The sequence below is a fragment of the Drosophila novamexicana genome, unplaced genomic scaffold (genome assembly GCF_003285875.2).
Source record: "Drosophila novamexicana strain 15010-1031.04,08,12 unplaced genomic scaffold, DnovRS2.1 tig00000485-arrow-pilon, whole genome shotgun sequence".
In the NCBI taxonomy this organism is placed as follows: Eukaryota; Metazoa; Arthropoda; class Insecta; order Diptera; family Drosophilidae; genus Drosophila; species Drosophila novamexicana.
Window position 1 is genome coordinate 2,846,776 of NW_020824808.1, and position 27,080 is coordinate 2,873,855.

General features: G+C 40.3%; 1 protein-coding gene across 3 annotated transcripts; it reads right to left on the reverse strand.

The window, feature by feature from the left end:
- Positions 1–1,973: 1,973 nt before the first annotated feature.
- Positions 1,974–27,057, reverse strand: LOC115761694 (endoplasmic reticulum aminopeptidase 2). Of its 3 annotated transcripts, none has more exons than XM_030703562.1 (13): positions 26,980–27,057; positions 22,462–22,905; positions 10,323–10,463; positions 7,390–7,530; positions 7,220–7,302; positions 6,956–7,164; positions 6,693–6,873; positions 5,287–6,631; positions 4,494–4,636; positions 4,172–4,434; positions 3,978–4,107; positions 3,543–3,914; positions 1,974–3,473 (listed from the first exon to the last, which is right to left on the reverse strand). In XM_030703562.1, the coding sequence occupies exons 2-13, from the start codon at positions 22,613–22,615 to the stop codon at positions 3,321–3,323; spliced, it is 3,315 nt and encodes a 1,104-aa protein (XP_030559422.1). In that variant the 5' UTR covers positions 22,616–22,905; positions 26,980–27,057; the 3' UTR covers positions 1,974–3,320. The 3 variants fall into 3 exon arrangements, with proteins under 3 accessions (XP_030559422.1, XP_030559421.1, XP_030559423.1); XM_030703561.1 differs by having other exon boundaries at positions 7,390–7,578; XM_030703563.1 differs by lacking the exons at positions 22,462–22,905; positions 26,980–27,057 and adding an exon at positions 10,683–10,839 and having other exon boundaries at positions 7,390–7,578.
- Positions 27,058–27,080: the final 23 nt, after the last annotated feature.

A 27,080-nucleotide genomic window follows, 5' to 3' on the forward strand; every position in this document is an offset into this window, starting at 1 on the left:
CAAAACAACAAGTGCACAGAACTCTCTGTCTCCCTCTCTCTCTCTCTTTCGGTGTTGCTGCTGATATTGTTGACGAGAGAGAGTGAATGCGAGAGCGCGCGTGCATGCGTGTGTACGTATGTGTGTATTTGGATAAGAGATAGTATTAATTGAGCTGTTTGCCATAATTTTCACAACGCTGTTAAATATTTTTACATAGAAAACAAACAAGAAAAGATAAGAGTATAAAGTAGCTACACTAACAGACACCCTGTTAATGATAAGAGCATAAAGTAGCTACACTAACAGACACCCTGTTCATGTTGCCTATAAGAAGAGCAGGCTGTTTGCTTAAAATAGCTTTTAGGAGAAAGTTAAATTATCTTATCTGAGTTACCGATAAAAATGTATAATCAGTTCAGCTCTTGAACATAGGGTATATTCAAGTCGTTTTGAACGCTTAAGCAAGCAATTTATCAATATTTTCAATATTTTTATTCTTTTACTTTGCGAGCTATCAACATTTAAGATTGATAAGCGTATTCGAATGAGTAATGTTCGTAGCACTCAGAATTGTTATTTGTGGCAGATAATTTCAGATAGGTTTTCCCAATGAAGGTCGGGCAGATAATGAATACTTGTAATATATTTTGATTAAACGAAATACTCCCTATGTTTGTTACATATTAATTATCATTTTATTTATATGCATTCCCATTTGACTTAATATACATAAATATATTTTCATACAATTAGATTTACGTCTTTAAAGTTGCTTTGCCTGCATTCCATATACACAAATATTCTTCTACACAAATTTCTTATAAAAGGTGTTACAATACAAATACAAATTCATATTAGGTTTAAGCTTAAGAACAGTCGCAAATAAATTTTGTCTAATAAAATTAACTAGAATTTTGTTATTATTTACGAAAAAAAAATAAATAAGAAACAGTAAATTTTACATTCTTCTTCTTTATAGGGACTTTCGGGAAACTAAGTGTGATTAATCCGAAATGTGAACAAAATGCATACAATATGTGGACGGATATGCGCAAGTATACGAGTAGATATTGGATATGGATGAAGCCAAATCAAGTTGAATTGAAAATAAATAAATATTTACATTGAACCCACTGAAAACTCTACCGGAATCGAAGGATAGTTCCTTGTATGCCACTCAACCGCAACGCATTGTATTTTGTTCCGAAGTTATCTTTTTCTTTTATCTAGGTAGATGATTTTGTAAAACTTTCTAAATGTTGACTTTAAGTGTACGTTTTGTATTCGGTTTCTGTATGCTAGTTAATTTTAGTTTCATTATATTTCTTTTTGTGGGTTTATACATTTCTCGAAAACAGTAAAATCGCTCCAAAACTTGTTTCTGGTTAGCTACTAGAGTTTGTTGTATTTGTAATCCATATTTAAGAATTCGATTTATTTACTGATATCTCTATCATATTTATATGTGTGTAAATACGCGTATCTGAGCAGATTGACATTGTTTTTTTTTGTGTTTTTTTGTTTTTGTTTTGCAAAACATGTACGAGTGTCTTTGAGTTAGTCTTAGTTAAAAACCAAAGAGAAAAAAAACAAGATCTGTATCTACCTCCAGCAAACAAGTCTGAAATATGAATTAGCATAACAAAGCATAGACGAAGGTTCTACAAAAAAGTAAACCAGAATGGGTCGCCAGATCGAGATTGAGTTGCACAGCGATTCTGGGTTTATGCTGATAAACTTTGCCAGACATGCGTACATATATACTAGCTAATCAAGCTTCAAGTGCGCCGCGGTTATCAGCGCTGCTTTATTTTAAATGCCAGTTCTTCAACTGAACAAAAATTAAAAATAAAATAAAATAAAGTCAAGATGTGCCATGCTTTCAACTGAGATAAGTGCCAGCTGTTTGGCTTACCAAGTTTCGTAAGCCCCATACTTGATAGCCCCCCCCCCCCCCCCCCCCCCCCCTGTCAGCGTCGAAGCCGAACAGTGGCACAAAGTTGTCCAAAGTAAGTACAGGAAAAGCCCCGTTAACGGACTAACGAAAGCTACCTTGGTCTGATATCTCCTGATATCTGCAATTTAATTTTAGTTTCAATCTATTGTTTAATAAACTTTATCTCGCTTAGACTTTGTTAATGAAAATCGTTCGCAGCAACATTTAACTTTCTTAAACTTGTAAATAGTGAAAATTGGAATAATTTTCAATTCTTTGGAACGTTTTGTGAAATAGACAAGTTTTTAGATATTTCTTTTGGAACAGAAAGAAATATAAAAAAACATTTCCCTAAGCAGAACGAAAAAAAATATAACTGGTTAACTGTGCTCGTTCGTTTAAGTGAGGTCTCACTGTAACCAGCGGTAACTGAATGCACGGCCCATAAACTGTGTGGCCATAAGGTAAAAGTTTGTAAATACACATAAATACATACGTACTTCTATCGATAATAATGTCAATAATTTGTTGTGCATAAATAAAAAGTGTCGAGAGTTTTGGCAAAATGCTTGCTCTATGTACATATGCCTTTATGGAGTTCTCATATTGCAAGTATATTTTTTTCTTTTTTTTTTGGAAAAGGAAGAGTTCTGTGATATATCAATGCGCACACATACATTTACATATACACACACATACAGCTTAAGAAACGAGTCTTACGTTAAAGAATATGCTATACATTTATCATAATTTGTTAATGGATTGTTTTTTACTTCCTTTTTTTGTTTTTTTCATTTGTAAGTGTTTTATATGTTTTTGGTTTTTTCTTTTAAGTTTTGCTGAAAAAATATGTTAATTTGTTTTGTCTTACAGGCTATATTACTTTTCTCTAAATATGCTTCCTCTTTTGTTTTCGGTTTTGTAAAATATACATACATATACAATATAGATATATCTTTATGTTCAGTTGTAGATAATAGAAAATGGCATCAGTAAGTATGCGTATTTTCCATACAATATATATATATATATACTTAAGAGATTGGTGTGTTTGCTTTCCTAATTTACAGTTGAATTTCATTTTATTGCGTTAACTGAATCCCAAGTAGGAAGTAGAACCAAATACAACTAATGGAGATCTCAAACCCTGTCGATAGGTAATCGCAAAGTGGCAAGTGTATGGCAATGATATGGTAATTATTATTACTTTAGTAAGTACTTTAAATAATTATATATAATTAATTAATTCATTGATTATTTTCGTGTGTGTGAGTGTGTGTGTTTCTGCCTGCAAGGAACATAATTACAAATGAATTGGGGAGCACCGCTTCCAGCCCCAACACCACAGAACATAATTAAACTAAAATTCGAATAGTTCTATGTGCTTTGGAGGCGCAATGCTCTATCGATGCGAATGCAAATTACTTTCCACCCATTTATAGAGCGCCGTCTGGGATCTGGCCACCCATTCCACATTGGAGGCAACGCTGCTGAGCGTCATGTTCAGCACGGACATGCCCTGACCACGCCCAAAGCGATGTACCAAGGACTTCAGCTGGGGGTGCGAAAACATTTATAAATCAATTTAAGACATATGTGGGCATAGATATTAGTTATCGCCTACCTCATCGTAATCGAATTTCGTTGCGCCATATTGCGTTATGGCCGATATCACCTTGGCGAAGCTAATGGTGTCCGGGCCCAGACGCTTCTCCAGCTCAAACCATTTGGCCTGCAGAAAGCGGCAGGCCATCGCACCGCCGGTGGGCGTGCCTGCGATGGCCTTGAGCACCTGTACCACCTCCTCGGTGGGCAGCATGGTGACATGCGATAGCAAGCGATTCTGCAGCCAGGCATCCTTGGTGCGCCCCAAGGCGCGCAGCAACTGCATCCGTTCCACAAATGTCTCCGAGGTGCGCTGCAAGTTGACAAAGCGCTCCCAGCAATGCTGCCAATAGATGTACTCACCGGATAGTATAGAGCCCGTGTAGACCACCTGAATGAGAGCATGTTAAGAGCGTGTTAAGCTAAATCCCAAGCGGCCTCTGATCGAGCTTACCTCACGCAAATTGGGCGCTATGGCGGATCCGTTGTAGTACAAATATTGATTCAACATATTCTTCGCCTTCGTAATGCTGTCAATGTCCTCCCACAGCACCGATGCCAGGAGCACCTCGGGCCGCATGAGCCTAACAGGTAGACATTATAGATATTCCACTTTTATACCAAATGTATATTCTTATTGTAGCTCACCTGCTGGCCACATCGCCCTCATCGGTCCAGCCCACCTTTTCCATGACAGTGGATAGTTTCATTTTGATAAACTCGCTGAGCATGAGGAAACATTCCGAGTACTTGAGTATGCGACGCCACTTCTCCAAATGTCGCACAGCCAATGCCATTGGACCGTAATGCGTCTCACTGGGCAAATATTGGATCATGTTCATCGTAATCTCGCAGGGCAACAGATTCGCATGGCACAAGGTAAACGCATCCGAGAGCAGGCCGAGACGATCCTACACGACATTCCATGAAATTAAATTTGAATCCACATTTCAAGGATATCTATACAAACCTCGCTGCTAAAACGATTCGGATTGTTGGATAGCTCCTCGATGAGACTAGCCCAGTTGTCATCGTTGTAGACGACGCGATAATAACCATTCTGTATGGCATTCACCTTGATCCATTTCACATTCTCCGGCACATTGAAAGTTACTGAAAATGGAAGATTCGACATTGTTATTGTTAGGCAATGCTTGGAACTAAATTGTATTGGAATAAGAAAAAGAATTCTCCATCAATAACTCAAGCACTAAGCGAGTCTTCAAGAAGAATCATGATAGTTTTTTACTTAGCTCTTAAAATTCTAAAGTTCTAGAATCGGATTTACGTACTATAGGTATTATTTTCTTCCATCGGATAGATTTTTCAGACTCAAACTGTGGAACAGTTGAATGGATTCCCACTTTTCAAACTGAAATTTCCTATTCACCATATTTTTTATAGCGAATCTCTTGATGAGAGGACCAAGTAGAACGTTTGGGTCGCAGGCATATTGAGGGTTACTGCACAGCTGATGAACTACTGAAGTTGTCAAGTAAGGTTTCTCTTCTTTCATACAACCAAAAGCAAATGCAAAAGGAGAATCCTTTTTCAGAATCATACTCCCTCTCTGATCTAAGATCTATCTATCAGGTTTCAACTCAGTCCGGTTAGATTTCAGAAAGGTCTTAGGTAGGACTTAGGTGCTTCCTTTTCAGAGTTTATGTGTGGACGAGCTGTGCACCGACTTTAGTCAAATTAGGGCTTGGTGCCCTCGGCTAGTGCATTAAATCACCTAACCCAACTTGATTCGAGCTACTCACCATCGATGTTCTGCATCCAGAGCGTCTCGCTGACATTGTTGATATCGGTGACATATGTAACCGGAAAAATCCATTTGAGATGTGGCACAGACTTGTGCTTGCTGGCATGGGTGGGCGCCACGGTGCTGGGCATGTCGGTGGCATTCAGTGTGGTCTTGTTGTAGTTGTTGCCATCGTAGGATTCATCGTGAATGGCCAGAAAGTCGGCTGGCTTGAAGGGTCGCTGCGATATGGATATGGTGTTGCCCATTTTGGTAACGGTGAGCAGCGGAAATCCGGGCTGATGTGTCCACAGCGTCATCATGTCCTTAATATTCTTTGAGCCATTCGCCTTTTTCGTGCATATGGTCCAGAGATCCGTGGGCTCGGCGGTCTTGAAACGGTTCAGCTTGAGGAAGGTGCCCAGGCAGCCGCGGAAGCGATCCTCGCCAATGGCCGTGTGCAGCATGGAGAATATAGCTGCCGTTTTCTGGACAAAGAACTCCTCGTTGTTGCCATCGTGCCGGGTGCCGTTCATGATGCTGTCCCAGCCCTGAATGGCATCAATGTCCAGCGCCGCGTTGGCCATCTTCAGCAGATACATCTCGCGCAGCGGCCAGCTGTCTTGGAGTGGCGCCAGCGCATGTATGCCCAGATATTGAATGAGACCCTCCCACAGCCAGACATCCTTGAGCACCTTGCGCGAGGTGATGCCGCCGAAGAACTGACGCACCATGGCCTCGGCAATGCGCAGCGCACTGAACTGATACTGCTCCGAGGTAATGGAATGGGGATCGGTCAGAAAAGAAGTCTTCAACGTGACCAGACCCAAGGAGGAGATCAAATTGCGGTCCAGCGAAGGCAGCGCCACAAAGTCCACCTTAGTCAGGGGATAACTGATGTCCAGCCAGGTCTGGAGATACTCCAACACATCACGGGATGTGTGCAGAATGAAGGAAGAGCGCGGCAGCAAATCTCTGGGCGCATAGAAGGTATACGATGGTGCGCGCTTAATGGACGAGCCGGTGGACTGTGACAACGAGGTCAGATTTGTGGGTTTGCCATTCCCATTGATGGTCATGGGCAGCGCTGTGGTCGTCGAGCTGCTGATATTGTGAAAGGGCGTCAAATTCACGTTGAGCGAGTGCGTCAGAGCCGTAATATTGCGCACCGGCGGATTTTTGCTCTTCAGCTGCGTGTAGTTGTTCAGCTGTGAGGGCTTCTTGCCGCTGCCGGCGGTGGCTGGAGCCACCGTGGTGGGTATGTACGCAGCCGAGGGTTGCAGCGATTCCCGCTGAAAGTCGCTGACCACCCAGGCAACTGCATCGGCGGGCAATGGTGGCGTCTCGATGAAGTCATCACGCAGCTAAAATAAGGGTACAAACAATTGGCAATTGACCCTACGTGATGTTTGGGAGTGCACTTACCAGGCCTGTGCCCATGTAGAAGCCCACATCCTCTGTGGTATGCACTATCGAATTGGATAGACCTATATGGAAGCGGTCACGAAATACAGAGATGCGGAAAGGCGCACGCACGTGCGGTTCATCAAAACAGGGAAAGGCCCGACGTGCGCCATTTGGCCTGAAGACCGTGGCTGCCAGCAGGCTGTAAGGGATTAAGGCTTACTCTAGACTTCCGTTTTTGTCGAGTCAGCTTCCAGCTTCACAAAAATGTATTTGACGCTTACCGTTCACGTCCATTGAAGCTTTCGTACTGATCCACATAGAAACCCTCCGGCTCGGGATTCAGCTTGGAATACCAGCGTAAATTCAGAGTATAATTGGATTTCTTCTTGAGCTTCTCCTTAACCTCAATGTAAAATTGCTGACGTGGCGGAAATTCCAGCACCTTGACTATCTTCAAGGCATAGCCCTTGGGACCGGGCGTAACCAGCGCCTGTGCGTAAAATGCAATTAGTTAAGAGTCCATTAATTGGACCACCTTGACTCACCTTCTCGGTAACATTCAGGTCCTGTATGTGTAGCACTATGAAGTTGGTTTCCCTCTCTATGAACAGATCGATGGTCACTTGACCTGCCGCAATTGAAGGTAAGTAAGAGAATTGCATTAGGGAAAAAGCTAACGAATCGGGTGGTTCTCGATTCACGGCTCAGGGCTCACCTTTGACGTCCAGCGTTGTGAGATTGGGGTGTATCGTAACCATGTAGCGCAAGGGTCGCACGCTGTTGGGCAGCAGCTTTTCCAGCCAGGGGAAGGGCTCCCCGTTTGTGGCAATTGGATTGAATGGCTGTGTGTTGTTTTCTTCATCCGTTTCATAATCAGACGCCGTTTTCGCCGCACAGGAACAGTCTGCAAAGGCCATACACACAAACGTAATGTTCAGATACTTGGCTTGGAATTGGGCAGTTTTTATGTATTTTTTTTTAATATGGTTTGGGGAACTGTGGCTAAGCACATTGATGCTTGTTGTTAATCAACTGCGTTTTACACGGTTAACAAAGAGAACAAACTCAAAACGTGGGGCTTCAGAAACGCTAGGGTTAAGCAGAGAGGTGGAAATAATAAAAAGCTAGCATACAATCTGATGACTGGCGGAGGAGTTCAAGACTTTTGACTGGGTTCGCTAGCACATTTAATAGGAGTTAAACAGAAATATTATAAAAATTTGTTCTATAAAAGAATTAATGGATGGGTTTTTGTAGGAAAATGATTATTTAATGGAAAGTTTTTTTACTAATACCTTCTTTTCATCATTTCTTAAAGTAGTAAAAATAAGCTACATCAAGTTCTTTGAAATTATGATTTTGTAAAAAAAATTGTCTTTTTAATTATACAAGATTTTCTTCTTATTATAGCTGGGCATATAGAAATCGGTCTACTCCTATTTCTTATCATTTATTTTTGTTTAATTCGTGAGATAGTTATTGCTTTATTATGGGGTATTATGAAAATTAGCTCAACAAGTATGATTTAATTTTTCAAATTTTCCGACTGGGTTTTTGTTTCTAGTGTGTTAGAAAATATATATATTTATATCTTAAAATCGAATATAACTTGTTAAGTTTTAGAGGGCTTGGAAATGATATCTGTTTATGTAGATTCAAAGAATGTTCGATGTTGAAAATACGTTCTTACTTTAGAAAATACTACAGAAAATACAAGCAATTTTCGAAAAAAGTAAGATAAGATTAGATTAGAATATGTTGATTTTAGTGTTTGGCGAATTGAAACAAAGAGAAGAGTCTTGGATTTGAGTATTAGTTGTACGATAATTAAAAGGAGATCAAATGCACTAAGTAACGAAACATACAGAAAGGGTATTTCAAGAACAACATTGGATGACAGCAACATGCCGACAGATTATCTTATATCATAAAAATACTATATATGAAGATATATATGTACTAATTTTTCGGGGTTAGTTACCGGTTAGAAGAAGTGGGTTTTGGAAAATTTGTTACTCACATTTTTACCAATCAAACAAGCATTTAAGAGAAGTTTTCATAAATATGTATATAATATTTTGTTTTTACAAAAGAAAACAAAGAAACAACAATATGAAAAGAAAATGGTAAACAAATTTTGTATACATATTTATTTATATATATTTATATAACTATTGCATATAGAAGACGTACGAGTACTTTTTTTTATTTAGATTATGCTTACGTATTTTTAAAAGTCAATTAAAAGCTGGCATTTTAAGTGTATTTTCGAAGTGTTGCATCAATTAATGACAATACAAGTATGCTGGGGAGTAGGCAATGATAGGCCTTAAAACCTTTGTGCCGGCTGGCCACACCGTGTTGCATATTTCATTTGCAAACATGACACACACACGCTCACACACACACACACACACACACAAACACACGCCTGCACACAACATGCATGTCTGGCGCTTTGGCTCCGGCTCTGGCTCTGGCTACGGCTACGGCTCCGTAATGCAATTAGCCTTCAATGCATTTTGCCCCATTAAGTATGCAACACAAGGTTTATGTTTGTACTTTGCATACATTTTGCAACGTAATATGCAACACTGGAACCACCAGCCCTTCCCAGCCAATCGCCTCCTCCTTGCAAGCCTGCCTGGGCTTGCCTGGGGCAGACATAAGCAAGCATGTGAGTGTGAGTGTGAGTGTGAGTGTGCCCAGCATATATTTTAATAGTATTTGGTTTGCGTTAACACTATTAAAGGCATATTACAACCGACTGCGACTATGTCAAGAAGCAGAGAGTAGGATGTGTGAATGCAGCTGCCGCTGGCTGCAACCTTCATCAACTTAATGCGATTATATGGTTTCAATATGGATAATATGCTGTTTACTGCAGGCTCTAAGAGGCACACCAAGTGAAAAGGCGTGCTGGCATGTTATAAAAAGCTCTGACTAGTATGGAAACATATAATGCAATTGATTAAAAGGGTATATTTAATTGTATTAAATGCAGATATCAGCTGTCTATGTTAAGCTTTTCATTTTAATATTCACATGTCCTGCTTTCATCTCGAGCAGGCTAGAAGCCTTAGTAAACTTTCTAGGAGGTCTGAGCTGGCCAAGATCAGCCTCCTCACAAGCTGCAGCTACCTTATGAAAATCTTTCGCATTCGGTTAAATGAGTCTACCTTCTTATCACAAATAACTGCTTATATAATTGACGATTGATGGACAGACGCTCTAAACTATTGAGTCCAAGCTTGAGTCCACCATATCGAATTACACAGAATCTTGAAGGAACTGCAGTTTTTTCTATCATTGTGTCTTGTTTTGAAGGAGCCAGGCCCTAGTTAGCAGAAGAGAAACAATCTAACGGGACACAATCACAGTATATGACTTGCACCTGGAACATATAGGAGTAGTTAACTTGCCTAGAAATACAATATAGTGTGTGTGTGTGTATCTTTGTTAGAGATGTCAAAACTGTTTCTTGCTTTGCAGCATATCCGGCAAGCGGAAGCACAGCTCGCCGGTTGTCGCTGGCTTGTTGTAGTTGTTGTAGTTGTTTGTTGTGGTGGTAATAAAATTCAAAAACAACAAACCGAAAAGAACGCAAAGAAATGCAACCAAAACGCAAATATGCACAATGGAACCTACCATTTTGAGGTCCGGCGTAGGCAATGATAACGGCCGTCAGCAGCAGGGAGCCGAGCACGATGCCTGCAACGAGAAGGGCCCGTCGCTGCGAGCAGACGGCGACTCCGGTGCGCGTCTGGCGGCCTCCACTCGATTCGCCACCTGGAAAATGTAATTAAATGTCAGTGCGATAAAGGACAAAGTGAGAAGTAGCGCAGAGCGGGCGGGGCAAAGGCAGGCTGGGAGTGAGGGGTCATATTAAATTATGTAAATATTTGCACGCGAAATGTTTGCATTGCGTCCACTGTGGGATTTGGATTGAACGTTGGATGTTGGATATCCATATGAGTTTATATGGGTGCTTGGTTCGGGTTCGTTTACCTGATAGAAATGCACAATCATCCAAATCCGGATCATTTGTCATTTCGATGCGCTCGCGCCGCCAAATTTTTGAGCCTTTACGACCACCGCCAACGACCGAAATCTTAACGGGGCCGATATCTTTTTGTCTTCCGGCCAATACGTTAACTTAAATGCGTTGCTTAAACGCCGCGTTCTTCAGTTATTTATATCGGCTATATACGATTTGAACAACAAACACATCAATTTACTGTCACAAACGTCAAGATCAACTGCTGCTATTATGTTTAAATATTTGGTTAGATATGGCAGCAGCAGCATTTGATATGCCTCAATATGCGCCCTTTTGATACCCTTGCAGACAGGATTTCGCATTTTATTATGATATTTTGAGAAAATCTCTGACCCTATAAAGTGTATATAGTATAAGATCCCTTCATTTTAACTAATCTCCAAGTTCTATAGCCATTATCATGAAACATTCGGAATTGGCAGGATCCGTCTACTATATCATATAGCTACCGTAGGAAAGATTAAAAATTCGTTTTTCAAAATACTCCTGACATATGCACAAAATATTACTAGCATCGGACTACTTATCATTCAGCTGCCATAGGAACGATCCATCAAAAATTAACTTCTTGCATGATAATCCCTTCTGTTTTTCAAGATGTCTTGCCAAACTTGACATTTACTAGATTCCCCAAATAAAATTATTATTAACATCGGACTAATATGTCATATAGCTGCCATATGTGCAAACTTGTACTATGATCGGACAGCTATATATACGATAAGCCAGAACTTAATATCTTGATCAAACTTGATTCCCTATAATTCATCGGACTACTATATCATAACGCTAGAAGAAAATCATCCAAAATTATGGCAGTTATTTGTTTTCGAAGATATCTTGACCAAATTTGACATATATTCGATTCTCTATGCTACTGCAATATGTGAAAACGTCTGCCATAGTAAAAATCAGTCCGAAATTAACTTCCTGTATGAAACTCTTGTTCGTTTTTCAAGATATCTTAAGCAAACTTTACATTTACAAGATTCCCTAATCTCCTGAAGTTTGTCATATATGGTATATATAATATCATATAGCTTTAATGGTGGAATCCGTCAGTTTTTGTTGGTCAAATATTTCTGTCATTCAAGTTATCTCAAGCAAACTCAGCAGCTACGAGCTGTACTACTCTCACCACATATCTGCAAAGTCGTAAGCCATATGTCTACAAGGGTATTTAATCTTTGGCGTGCGGAAGATAGCAGTCTTTTTATCGTTTTTTATTTGTGCCTCGCCCAGTCAAGCCACGTGCGCCTCATGCATATTTTATGCACTTGCCACATTTTCTATATAGCCAACTTTGACTACGTTAGCCCCATAAAATTCGAAGGTAAATCAGTTTGAAATTGACAGAGCCGAAAAACTCTCATCGACGCGACGAGTTGATAATCTGACGGACAAATAATCGTAATTTATGCGCCCCCTCAAAAGGTAGAGATGAAAAATAAAATGGGAAAAACTGTGAGTCGACTTTCCACCCGCCTTTCTCGATTTTCTTTTCTCTTTTGCTTTTATATTTTGGGACAGGCGCCAAAAGCTGCCGCCCTTCCGGTCTCGACTCCTGCCGCCGCACAGCCGGCATCCCGTCTAGTCCATCGCCCATTTGGGCTCTGTCTGAGCCGGCGGCGGCGGCTGCGGCGGCCGCCCTGTCCATGTCGTTGTCTGCGTCTGCAGTTTTTGAATGTTGCTCGCAATTTCAATGTCGCATTGAATTAGTGAAAAGCGCTTTCGACGCCCCAAAAATCAACCCCCGAAAATTGTGAATGCTTTCTGTGTGTGCGTGCGTGTGTGTGTGTGTGTGTGTGTGTGTGTGTCCATGTCTGCTTTTGAGCAGCACTTGAAGTTCAAGTTGAGCATCCTTGGCGAATTTTATGCGGTTAAGACTTGGCAATAACAAAGTAAATATGCTAAGCTTGAATTTTGGGTAATTTACTCGAATTTGCTTTAAAAATCAAAACTTGGTTTTAAAAATATAAATTAAGATTGACAATTTGATATACATTAAAGGAATATTTAAAAAATTAAATCTTCTTCTTTACAGTTATACATTTGCGCAATGTCAAATGCAATTTATCTGCTGATAAGGCTCTAAGGCGAGAATATGTTTTATGGTAGAAGTTCGTAGTATTCAACTTTTTCGGGTTGATAAGATTCTACAGGTCGGCAACGGACTATATAAAACCTGTTAATGTTAATGCTAAATTAAGAAATAATATTGCTTTTTTATGGTTAGATTAAGTCTTAATTAAGGCTTTTTACTATTTTATTATCAGATGCATAATTTCAAAAAAAATTATATTATTTAATGAATTATAATAATGTTATCTGACATTTATTTCAGAATAAAATTTAAATTTAAATGATCTTAACATTCGCTTAACATTGAGAAATATATTAAATATACGCCTGTTATCATTCTTTAAGCCATTCAAATGCCCATTAACTTTCTAATAATCATAATGCTTGACTATAACAATTTCTAAGGACATGCAGTTGTCGCGGGAATATAAAAATAGCCTTGTTACAGTTCCTGTTATATTCTTTGACATGTCAAGGTCAACAGCCATGTAAATACAATACTATTAACTGTATTGTTAAGACGCCTTCTGCATTTGTTTACATTTGCATGCATGTTGTTATTATTGTGAATTTGTTGTTGTTCAACAATTGGAAACAAAACTTTAGTGATTACGCAGCCAGCGTCACAAGAGCACAAGAGCGCAAGAGAGCAAGAGAGCAAGAGAGAAACGAGCGATAGTCAGAATGAAGAGCGTATGCGTGGCAGCTGGAATGCCAGCTGAGAGCTTGCGAGAGAGCAACACTTAACGGTGCGCTCGCATTGGAATCTGTGTTTTGAAAATGAAATGTCAAAAAGCAAAGCTCAACAGCGCGCATTTCCTCACATGCGTCAATTGAGCGTTAGTGTTAGTGTGTGTGTGTGTGTGTGTGAGTGTGAGTCGGAGAGTATAAGTGAATTTCCGGCTTTGTCTTAGCTTTGATTATGCGGCGTTTTTCTTTGCGAGCAGCGAGCGCGTTTCTGAGTGCTTTCTGAATGCGCGTATATATGTCAATAGTGCGCTTTCCAGTCCAATTCGAGTTGTTTTTTTCTTTCGCATTTTGCTTTTGCTTTTTTACTTTGCTATCCTTATTTTTTTTTTTGCATCTGGTCCCTTTTTTTTGTTTGCCACTTGACTGAATTGGCGAGTGCATTTGCGTACAAAACGACAGCGGCAGCGGCAGCGGCAGCGGCAGCGCCGACTCCTTCCTCTATTGTTGGCTCTAGAAATTAATTCTGACATTTTGGTCGGACGGCCGACTATATAATAGTGTGGCAAGCGTGTGCAGATATTTGCTTTGGCTTGTTGCTGTTGGGTCTTGGCTGGCTATGAAAGGTCAAAATAGCAACAATTAATCAATGCATGTGACGGTTTCATTAGGTCAAAACCAATTTATTTATATGGCCCGCCCACTTGGCCCAATATTGGCTTTTACTTTGTACACATGAACTTTGAGCTTTGCTTTCACAATCAAATTCACTGGTTTCACTTGAAGTACCGTTGAATTTCCGTTACCGAACTCGATTCGTTGCCAGAACTTTGTTGCTAATTAGCTTCAATTAACAAAAAGCCGAAAGAAATTGATTCGTTTCATCGGTTGCCTTCTCTTACTTTGCTTCCTTTCTTTCGTATTTTCTTTTCTTTTCTTAATATTTTTTTTTTGACAATTTCTATGCTCTTTTCGCTATAGACACGCACAGCGGGCAGGGGGCAGTGTGTAAGGGCAGCACGCGACTCATCTGTGTGCGAGTGTGTTTGTGTGTGGGTTGAGGAGGTTTTTTTTTTGTCAACACGGGCTTTCGTTTCGATGTTCCGTTTGTTTGTTACGCGCTTTCCGATGCGTTTGACTGCGCGTTCATTTTCCAACTGGATGCTGTTGTGGCTCGCCGTTGGGTCTCCGGCTGTGAAAAGCACTTTTGCAGCAACCCCTCCGACAATGCCCCCCCACCCTTCGCCTGCCGCCCGCCAGCCAACCTGCACAGCTGTGCAGCGCATGTCCTCACGCTCTCGCAAGCTCTCGCTCGCTTGCTCTTTTTGACGCTCTCTCGCTATTTGCCAGCATTGGCTCTCACCTGCGAAAATGAAAATGAAATTTCTTTGGGCCCTTTTTGCCGGTCCCTTGCGCCAACAAACTTGTTTGCCTCAAAAGCAGCATAAATAGTGGAGTGTTTTGGTGTTGCCAAGCACATCGGAATCAAGCGAGCATGCTGCAACCCTTAAGCACCACCCACCAGCACAACCCGCACACCCCTCCCATCCTTTCCTATCAGCCACACCATCATCCGCGTATTTCTCCCCAATATGCAGCTTTATCTAGTTGCTGTCGCTGCCGCTGCTTCTTTATCATGTGTTAGCCAAAGGTTCAATCGGCGAACAGTTCTTGATGCTGCATAATTAGGGGATGGATTCCGGCTTTATACATATATGAGGCGCATTCCGGCTCATTCGAGATTTACGAGCGCACGTATTTCTCGAATGGATGCTGCTTTTTATTGCCTACTTTGTGGCGCCCTTTTGGCAAGTCCAACACACACTCATTAGTTTCTAATGGAGGCTGCAACTGCGGCAAATAATTCCACAAAATTAGAACACATGCTGAGCGCCTGCAACTTCCGAGTGTTTCTAATAGAAATAATCACATTATTGCAATGTTAATTGCTCCGATTGAGACTGTCGCAGACTGAGGAGGATTCACCCTGCTGACCTTACCACCAGTTGGATTTGAGTCCTTTATTGTACACTTAGATATGACCACATACATTTGCACATGCACGAAATTGACTTTTAATTTACATTTTCTGTTTAGGTCAACGTGCTTTCATTGCAAAATCAATCAAATTCAGGAATTGAGAACAAATAAAACAAAAAAAACACAAAGCAAAGCTCGAATACGAAAGAAAACTAGAATATTGTGCCTAAATTTGGCAGAAAGTTTGCCAAAACTGCGCAAAAGTCGAAACTTTGTAAATGATGAAGATACTATTTCTTACATAAGATATATACACAGATACATAAATACACTTCTATTAAGAATGTATACAGAATTGCTCCGATGTTAATTATTTAAAAGGTGTCAATCTTCTAAGGATTCAAAAAAAAGAGCTTCAATCAATTTATATATGATAAATTAACAAAAATTCTTCCACTAATGATAAAAACACATTTTTCACACTTTAAAAAGCTTAATTTCTAAATTAAATAGCAAACTGAAAAGTGAAAAAATTAATGAAATCTTAGTAACATTTGGCACCTGCTTTGAACGTGTTCTAATTTGATTTGGGCATTGGCAGCCGCAAACACAATGAACCGTACTTGTATGTACTTTTCTAAGTTTATTGCGGCGAGCTTAAAAAAGTTAGGCGTAAACAAAGTACAAAAACTTTTACAACGGATTGATGAGTATGGCAAAAGTTTTACTTGGGCGCAGCGCCAGGTCACGAAAACTTGTTTAATGTCAACACTGAAGGGGATGTGTGGGAGGTGGCAGGTTTGGGGTCTGAGCTGTTCGAAGCCGAGCAGCGAGCTTAACCCAATGAAGTCTTTGTCACGTCGTCCAATTGCCAGAGAGAGAGAGAGCACACAATTAAATGATGGAATTGCAAATGGAAACACAGGGTGTTCATTAGAGAACATGCCGCAAATAATTGCCGACGAGGCGTTTTTTATCGTCTATGTAAAGTCGTCGTTGCGTACAATTCAGTTAGCAGGGCTTTTCTTTTCAATTGTAATCGCAACCCAGCTTTTCCCCCAAATCGTTCCGTCTGTTACTTAACGCGTTTCACGGGTGTCGCCATCAGTGCACCATGGCATATTTTTGGGTTTTTTTCTGGCAAATAGCCTGGACCTTAGACCGTAACATACCAAAACACTTAACATAATCGTCAGCTGTTGTGATAACAGCTGTTAAGCATAACAGTTCTGAACCATAATTCCAGGCTTCAAATTTATTAAATTGCCTATAGTTAAATAATAAAAACCCGCTGACAATATTTGATATATATTTTGAATTTTTAATGTGACTTGTATTCAATATCTTGGGAATATACATGGAATATTTTGAGTAAAATATATTCGACCATTGGTAAGGATAATTTAAAGCCCACGATTATTTACATTTTTTCCAAGACTCTAAATTGTATGAACAATCTTAAATGCTGTTTTTAGACCACTTAATGACTTTCTTGAATTGAATTGAATTGAATCCAATTTGTATCTTTAATGCCACAAAAAGTGTACATATTGGCCCACAGTACAGCGTGTCCAGCATTGAGTATTTGCTGTCGCTTGCAAATTTACAGCCCACAACTTGTGAAGAGCACACAGATGAATGCCGTGTGCCTGCGTGTGTGTGTGTGCGCGTGTGTGTGTGTATGTGTGCCCACACTTCAAGGGCCTTGGCTGTCGTTGAACATGGCCACAAGTGCCTGTAATAGAGAGCGGGTCGCCCCTGGGCGCCAAATCGAAATGTGGTGGTTAAATAATCGCTGTTTATGAAACAATCAATAAATTTAAGCTGCTGCGATGGCAGTTACTGCGTCATGTGGCTGCTGCAGCTGCTGCCTTAGGCGTTGATATACTCCCCCCACACACACACACACACACACACACATTCGCACAAAACTTTGCGAGCTTTGCTGCCAAGGGTTGAGCGGGGGCTGCGGCTACGACTTGAAACTCGTAATTGCTCGATTAAGTGCTTGTTAATCTCTGTACTTCATTACGTTTACATGAACGATAAGAGAACAACAATAGAAATAGCTCGAAATGGGCTGGATTTCATATAACATTCAATGGTTTTGTATAATGTCAAAGATAATTTTATGATGGGTCGGAAAAAGAATACGCCCAAGCCAATTTATAGAGTAGAACAGTGAAAAGATAGAATTCTATAAAAGCAAGCAAGAGTGGTCCACTCAAGACTGCTTGAGTAAAGGACACACAAAGACCAGTACTTATGAACTTTAAGGGTTGAATAAGGTAAGGAATCGAAAAGTGAAATATTTTTAATATGTGCAGAACGGCGTACTTATCAAATTTAAAGCCTCTAGCTCTTATAGGGACTACAAATCGATATTTGCCTATGTTGGATTAACCGGAGAATTTTTATTAAAGTGGTGTTCCTTTTAAGCTCTGGCAACTGCCCAACATGGCCTATGCCTAATGCCTACTGCGTATTACAGGAATATGTTATGAGAAAACTGTTCGAACTGTTAACGTAAGCTGTAATGTTAAGCAATAACATAATATGTATATGTTATTAACAGCTTGCACAGAAGCCTCGCAAGAATCAATTTATGATCTATCTAATATCATCGAATATAGTCTTGCAGATATAATTGATTGAGAACTCAATTACTGACATAACTCTTAAAAGTGCATGATATATTTATAAAGGATATACTGAGCTTAGGCAGCGCAATTTGAGGAAACTTTATAATTTAAATATTTAAAGAAAATGATTAATTTAAAATTAAAGTCGTCTGCTGACATAGCGAACAACCAAAGCTTATTCAAAGTAGACTGCTTTGCCAATTTTCCGCTTGAATAACAAATGTTCATTTGTGTTTTGCGCTCTTAAGGAACTGTGTCCCCTCCTCCCCTATCCCTCACTAAGTACAGTGGGCACTTGTGCAGTCAATTTGTGGAATGTTCAATAATTTCATTAATTGGCAGCTCGTGTTGAAGCAGCACTCAAAAGGTCTCCATTGCCAGCATAGGCATCCTTGGCCCAAGTACTCGACTGTGTGTGGCAGCTGGTGCATGCAACAAATGCATTCGATGGCAGCCAGAGCCCGCCAAAGGCCCAAACATAACTGCCAACTAATTGTGCAGAAATTGGACTGAAAAAAAAAAAAAAAAAACATGAAGAAAATGTAAAAAAGGAGCGAATGCCTGGAATGCTTTCAAGTGCTGCGAAAAGTGTGCTAGACCACAGCCAAGTTGCCAGCTACTTCTCCTCACCTCCGGTGGCAGGCATTGTTGTTTCCTGCCTGACTGACAGGCAGATGGACGGACGGGCAGACGGACAGACGGACAGACGGACACACGGGCAGACGGACAGACTTGGCTTTGCGAGTCGCATTTTGCATTTTCCATTTAATTACGTGGGCCGCCTTGGGGGGCTTTGTAGTTGCATTTAATTGTGTTTTTGCCTGTGTGTCAGTGTGTGTGTGTGTGTGTGTGTGTGTGTGTATGTGTGTTTGTTTCGTTTGCGCCATTTTGCAAAAATAATTTGTTGCACTGCGGCGCATCGCTTTGCCATTTGCATCGCCTTCCGTTGACTTCCTGCTCGCAATGCTTCAAGTGGCCTGACCCAAAAACACATTTTATCCATTTCTATATGTCTTCACTTTCACTCGCACACACACATACATTGCATTGTTCTTGGTAGCCCCATTTTTATGCTACTATTTTTTCTTACAATATTTTCATTTTTTTGCTTTTTTGCCGGGATGCGCAGGACTTCTTTATTTAAGTCAAGTTGCTTGAAGTATGTGTGTGTGGGAGCGAGTGAGCCCATTCAGAATGCAATCAACATCAACGCATCCTGCAATTATAAACGTCAGAGGCAGCAGGTGCGACAAGCAGGCATCGACAGCAACAACAGTTGCTGCCACAGACACTCAGTTGTTGCTGCCACAAACCGTGTTGCTCGAGTGTTGAGCACATTCGTGCTGCCTGCGGCTGTCATTCGAGTGCTTACTCCAGTTTGTGCATTCTTAATTGCAACACCGACAAGCACACGTCCTGCTCCCGTGACACTGATTTTGCATAGGTTGCCATGCCACAGAGCACTTTCCCATTTCTCCCTGTGGCACACTTTAGGCGTTGCCTTGACGCGTCTGCCCACGTGCCCAAGAGCTCGCGATTTGTTGCACAGATAAAAACCAATTGGCTTTTATCATGACACATGCAGTTCCACGCTTGATGTAGTCTTAAGATTCCGGCTTGCCGGGACTTCCATTATGTTTGCACTGTCAGCCTCTAACTGTTTAATAATTCATCAAGTATTCTGATGGGCTAACCGGGCTCAGCATGAGATCTGCATTTAAGCATGTATTTTCCACGATTTCTGTCAAACTTCTGCTCGACTTTCCCGCATTTATGTTAGTCCTAACGTATCCTGCGGAAGCCAGTTTCCGTTTGGCGACTCCATAAAATAGTCTGCACGATGCAAATAGTTTGAGAAAATCAATTCATACACCTGCCGACCCCAGCCCCAGGCTTAACATTCACTTACTTAACAGGAAATGAGCCAAAAGGCCTCAGGCTGTCGAGCTTAACTAACTCAAGCCAACCCCCCAGCTAGAGTTGGGCGCGTGCTTTCTCTCGTGACACGAACACGCACGACCCGCGCTATATAAGCAAATTTCAATACAGAATTACAAAAATAATAATAAATAAAACCTCAAGAAAAATATGTATGTAAAGACTAGAAGTTGTACTTAACTAATTAATTATTAATATTAATTATTGTTTATAAGCATAAATATAATTTAATGAACATATATGTTAGGAATAAAAGTTTACAAGTAGAAATTATTAATTTTAAGCAAAAATATAATACACAAGCTTACAAAAAATATATAAATATAAATTAAAGAACAAATTTGTAAGGCTCAAAACATATATATCAAAAAAATATATATATAAAAATGCGTTCTTTTCGTTTTGTATCGCATTGCCTTACGAATGTTCCGACACGTCTCTAGCAGAAACCTTTTAAGCCTGATGTCACCCAAAGCTTTCAACGCATTTCCCTCGCTAATTGGCCTCAACTAGAGTCATCATCTAGCCCGCATTTAGAGGCCAAAAGGTATTAGTTTAAAATATTGCTAAGTACCTGCTGTAATTATCGTGCGGTCATATTTGGCCTCAAATTTCTTGGTCACTTTTATTCTTAACTTTAATGTTTTTTAAACATTTTCTTGAAAGTGTCGCTTATTCAGGCATACGTTTATGCACTACATAATCTAAAATTAATATTCCCCGGGGCACATTTTCTATTACCACACACACACTCTCACACACACACGTGCGAAAATAAACACAAGTCTGCATTGCAAATGTTAAAAGAAACAAAAACTGAGAATTCCGTCTGAATGTCTGAAATCTGAGCCAACTGAAGGCGTGCCTGACTGCAAATGTCCGTCTGTGTCTCCAAGTTTGTGTGTCCAACTGAATGCCCCCCGGGGAGGTGGTGGGCGCGGTTAGGAGCTAGATTGTGGCATCTTTGAAAGCAACAACACAGGCAAAACAAAAAATTCAAAAATGAAATATGAGAGGATTGTAGTCTTTAATAGAAAAATGCACAAAAAATGAAAAAGAAAATAACACAGTTCACGTCGACATGACAAATATTAAATACCCTTGCAGATATGTGACATATTTACAATATATTTTCATATTCAGAAATACAACTAGATTTGAATACCAAAAATCCATATTCGACCGATTTATGCCAGTTGATATAGTGTTTCAAATGAGTAGGGGGAAGGGTTGGTCCTGAGCTTGTCGAGAATATTATGAAGAACAAAAAGGTTTTGGACATGTGAAAATATGATAAAGTAATAGGATATTGATAAGATTTTAGTCAGTGAAACTCAAGTTTGAGAAGATAAGTTGAAGAAAAAATGATTTAATAAGGCAAAATATGATATAGTTGTCCGATGTTGATAAGATGTTAGCTTTATATGGGGTGAATATGATACAGTAGTCTGAAATATCAGATAAGAAAAAGTGAGAAGAGATCTCGAGAAAGATTTCTTCAGAAGATATCTTGAAAAAAAAAAGTTTACCATACAAGAATTCTATTGTCAATCGATAGTTGCTATAGGTAGCTATATTATATAGTAGTCTGATCCAGATGACTACGATATATGAATTATCTGCCATAATAATATAAAGCAATGCCAATTTTACTCAGATATACGAATATGGTAATATCCACACTTAACACTGATTAAGCATGTATATATACTTCATAGGGCCGCAGATTCCTCCGCCTATGAGTTACACAACATGTCAGCAAATTACAGTCCCCTCTGCTAGGGTATCAGAAGTAGAGAATTGCCGCAGCAACAGGCGAAGGCAACGGCGAGACGGAGACATTGCTGACATTCATTATATTTACTTGCGGCTGGGCTCGGCTGCTCGGCTGGTGCAGGTTCAGGCTTGGCTAACGGGGCGTATGAGCATATGACTAACGGTTTCCTGCAGGATACAAAATTAACGCCACAGCTCAGACAGCTCAGCCAGCCAGAGGGTTGGGAGGAGGGGTTCGGGAACGGAAGCGGGACGAGCCGGCATTTTGTCTTGCGCATTTTTTAATGCTTTTGTTTTGCATTTGGCGTAATTAAGAAAACAACCTGATGGCTGACAGGCGGGATTGGGGGTACGTGACAGGTGGGGCAGCTGGGCGAAATTGGCAGCCGCCTGTGGCAACAGGAGCTTTACACTGCGTGTGGAGCGTCAAATTATGCACAAGTGCAATTATGCACTTTGCTTTGTACATAAGCGCCCAGCGGGATGGCTTTGATCATGTGCAGGGGCCTCGAGATGGCCCTGCTTGGCAGCTAGCTATTGCAATGCAAACAAATGGGTTGCGGGCAGATTTGGGTTGGGTTGGGTTGGGTTGGGTTTGGACTGGTTTGGGTAGGTCACTTACCAAAGGTGACGCCATTCGTTTGCTTCTCCTTGTCCTTGTCTTTCTCCTTATCGCTCTTTTCGCCTCCCAACGGCTCCAGCTCGATGCCATCTGTGGTGGCCACTTTGTAGTCCCGTTTCGACATGTTGCCACAACAGAAGCCACAACATAACATCTGACCAAATTTGTAGGCTTGTGGCTTAAGCGGCGCCGTCTTGATTGGGTTTACTCAGCAGGTGGGCGGGGGGAAGTTGGAAATGGGGCTTTGCTGCAATCACAGCACAGCAGCTCGTGCACCGTGTCCTCTGTGCGTCCTTTGGCGATATGTGTGTGTATTCAATAGAATGACTTTATAGAGTACAGGTGTATAAGATTATAAGTCGGTGAGCAGAGTTCTAGATTGTTTGTTTAAAATTGGTCCAGTTGCAAAAGAGCGACAATATGTTTTGTTCTTTATCGTGGAAACTATGAGAAAGAAAAACGATAAGGTTAGATTAAGTTTAATCACAATGAATTGTAATAAGATATTTAGAAGCAATAAATATTCTTTTATATAAAATAAGAACAATAATCATGCCAATTTTTTTTTCGATTTTGAGATATTGCTAAGCTTTTCAGCCTAGAGCTAAACCGACTAGGGGATACCCTGAACCTTATTCTATCAACACCAACTGCAGCTAGGAGGACCTACGTTCAAGATTTCAAGCCTCTCTCTATTGTAGGTTCTGAGAACGACGGGTTCATACAGATGGACGGACGGACGGACAGACAGACGGAAATGGTTAGATCGCTTCGGCTATTGACGCTGATCAATATGTTGGAAATTCTTCCTACTATATGTTACATACATTGGCACAAAACTATTATACCCTTTTACACATTTTCAATTGGTTCAGGGTATAAACATATTATGCAGGAGGAGCCATCTCCGTCGTCTCCTAGTCTTCCGTCAGTCTGGTCTTCCGTCTGTTTGGACGCGCAGATCAAGTTAAAGTTATCGATAACTAGCCATATTAACGCGAAATCGATAAGAATCGATTTTAAAATGTGATTTTTTTAGCATAGTGCTTAGACGAGCTTATTGGATGTCTGGATGTATTTATAAAAGAAATTTCGAATATTTATAACAGCAACTGCACCCAGTTAAAGGGTATTTCCTAGTCAGCCAAAATCGATTAGAGCACTCTTGTTCTTTTCCAAATGCATAAAATTAATTGAACGTTTTAAGAAAGTTGTCACTAAGTTGATTTATGTGTTTGTTAAGTAAATTATTCATTTATGTCAATCAATTTATATTTGTTTCTCCTATTTTTGCCGCACTCGAGTCCTGCTGGAAAATGCAGACAGAGGCTTTAAGGCTTAAGCTCAACTGCCTTAATAATAATATATGTATATCCATAAATATAAATATATCTTCTTTTGTGTGCCACACATTCCGCATCGCAGGAAACTGCATATTAAAAGACGGAGACTTTTGAATATATGGCCAAAAGTTATAAGACACGTTTAGTTTTTGTTGCAGCGAATGGCAAAAGAATCTGTGTGTGCACAGATTACAATCTGCTGTTGCATCAACTTCCATAATATGCATATATATATATATATATAGTTTATGTATTCATAAAATGGTCTCGACTGCAACTTTTTAGACTGGCAGAATGAGCCCGTGGCCCGCTGTTGCCGACACTTTGGAGACCGGTGACGACATTGTTTGGGGGCAAACAAAACGAACTTTAATAAGAGCACTCACTGCTCTTAGGCAAACTCCAGCAGCTCCTCCTCCTGCCAGAGTCGTGCCTGCCATTTGTAGTCCAGCACTTATTGCTTGTCTTAGTTGTGGAACACTCCACAGTGCTTTGTGTGGCAACATAAAGCGTTGGCAAAAAGGAGCAGCCGGCGTTGGCAACAATGACAATGCGCTGCATTCGATAGCCTTGGGGCATAAATGGGGAGAGCCGGCAATAATTGCGAGCTGGTTCACAAAGCGCACAACGGGGCGCATACGTAATGCGAGTGGCATAAAAATATCGAAGAGGTGCGCCACGCGAACAGTTCAATGCACGGACCATGTTAAATGGAGCAGTTCGGAAGTTGGAGCTGCCGTCGAAGCTGGCGACGTAGTTGGAAATGTAGTCGTCCGCTAGCACTCCATTCGTCGGCAGTACTTGGCACAGGAGTCGATGCGAGGTAATTGTTTTGGACTGTTTGTTAAAACACAACGCTATAAAGCACTTGGTGGCAGCCAACGCCATTGCAATGTTAACTCGGCCCAAGCCTGGTCTATGGCAAACCAAAGTACACAAAAAGCCAAAAACACAAAAGGCCACAGTCCAAATGAATTCTGCAAACAACACGACGGAAGCTAAAACAAAAACATGTGACGAACTTTCAATACGCTGCCCAATTGTTTGGGTATGTTAAATTCGAAGAGAAAATGTAATTCGAAACTTTAAAAACGTTTCTCTTTGGTTCCGACTGCCTCAGCATTGGATTCGGTTCCTGAACCTGGTTGACCACATTAAGGAACCCAATTTCAACTCTTGGCTCGTCGCCTTTCTTACAATTTTTATTAGATGCAATTCATTACATTTATTTTAAAAATTTAATATAAATTTAAACAATTTATTATAAACTCAATTTACTTAATCTATATATTTTTTTTGTTTTAATTTAATCTAATTTTCAAATTTTCTGGAAAAAATGTAAGCACAACATATAATTAAACAAAAATTAATTGAATTTAAGCTTCGGCTTAAAACTAAGAGTTTCAAATTACGATTTCAAATAGGTTTGGTTCAGGGCAGGTCGCAGACTTGACTTTAAACGGTTCATTTTTAAAAACTGGTTCACTTTAATATTAAGAGTAAGAAAAATATCGACCGCAGTTTATAATAAATGCTGTTTCTATATTTTTATATACTGCAAAACTAAAATTTCTAAAAACAAGAAATTTTTGATTTAAACTTGCGTTTGACTGTTTATGCCTACTAACTGGGCGTTAGATTTAGTTCAAGGCAGAGTTACAAAAAGGTTCCGTGCCGGTTCCGAACCGCTTTACAGCCCTGCACTGCGAACGAAAGACTGCAGAGTGTAATAGAAAATCCGAATACCCTTTAATGGCAATCACTTGCAACGTACGGTTAGCGCAAGTTTGTTTTTGCCTGGCCATAAAGTGGCCAGAATTAATGGCAAAATGGCGTCAGCTTGTTTTCTTCTTTTTTTTTGTTATGCTTTTTGCTTGTTGCATACAAAAAAGTTTGCGGCATTGAAGGCCGGCCCAGGCCCAAAAGACAATGCAGTCAGCATTGCATATGTGTGTTTGTTTGTGTGTGCGTGTGTAGTCTATGCGACACGTGTGCAAATTGTGCCCCAAAGTGTCATTTGCCATGTTACTTCCGGTCTGCCGCGACAGGATAAACTAACAGCAAGAAACAAAAACTGGTTTTGATATTCAGTTGGATACCCTGCGACAAGCTTCCAATAATTGAAATAGCTTATATACCATATAATATAAACAAAATTGGCGTATTTAAATTTAAGGCAAAGCTGCTTGCTAAACGTTTACGAATGCGACACAAAGAAGAATAGACAATACAGCTGCTCTCGCGAGAGAGCAAAAGCATGAACACTCTGTATGCACATTAGTATGTATGTATGTGTGTATGTGTATGTATTTACCTTTTCGTTTTTGACCAATTGATTATTTTCACACAGCGCAATTGCGCTTTAGCCCTGCTCTCAGTGAGCGTTATGAGTCAAGTTTTTGTTTTAATGAAATATTAAAAAAAGGGCACATCTGGTGCAGTTTTAAAGCTTTATTTCGGAAAAGCTTTAACGATGCACAACACACACAAGCACACACACACACACATCTCAAGGCAGTCTGGAGAGCAAATGCAATTTTTTTTTTTTCAATTCAGAAGGCCAATCGACACAATTCGATGACTGGCAATCAGAATAGTCCTCAGAGTGCTATTTGGGATTGAATCCCTTAACGTTCTGTTCTGTGTGTGGGCCATTAGCCATGGCCATAGAAGAGTTAGTGGATGATTGGGGTAGCGACAAGTGACCTCGAGCGGATTTAACCACGCACTAGGTAACTTTTTTTTAGCAGGTGTCACGTTTTATTTTTAGCTTCAGCTACAGCTAAAGGTACTCAATCGCTGAAACGATTGTGGGTAAAGTCTGTTTGATATGCATGCTTATGAGCCTAACACATGTTCAAATATTAATGCCAACAATCGTCATAAATAATTAAGGGACACACACACACACACACACACACACGTACGCACAGCTCCTGTGGTTAGTAGCTGGAGTGCGGTCCTGTTCGCTGTGTTTGGCTGTTTGGCTTTTGTGTCTGGGGCATGTCAATTAACTTGTTCCCGTTGCAAAGCCAACATGATAAACACATTTGTCAATGCCACGAGCCAGCCAGCAAACAATACAAAATCCACTCTGAATACAATGAACAAAAGAACACAAAAAAATAAAAAAAAAAATAAAACATAAACAAGTGTAAGCAAATAGGCCTCTTACCGTGTTCAAATTGAATGCGCAAAAAAAATCCTTCGTTTGCATAGAATTTTATTTTGCATACAGTTTTGGGCGCCAAGTTGTTGAAACAATGCACAAAATAT

Bases quoted from the DNA above. Each gene is read 5' to 3' on its own strand.
- LOC115761694 (XM_030703561.1), bottom strand. From the start codon at position 22,615: ATGTTATGTTGTGGCTTCTGTTGTGGCAACATGTCGAAACGGGACTAC. The intron at 10,464-22,461 runs GTAAGTGACCTA...TACATTTTCCAG, and splicing joins AACGAATGGCGTCACCTTTG to GTGGCGAATCGAGTGGAGGC. The intron at 7,165-7,219 runs GTGAGTCAAGGT...TTTTACGCACAG, and splicing joins ACCTGAATGTTACCGAGAAG to GCGCTGGTTACGCCCGGTCC.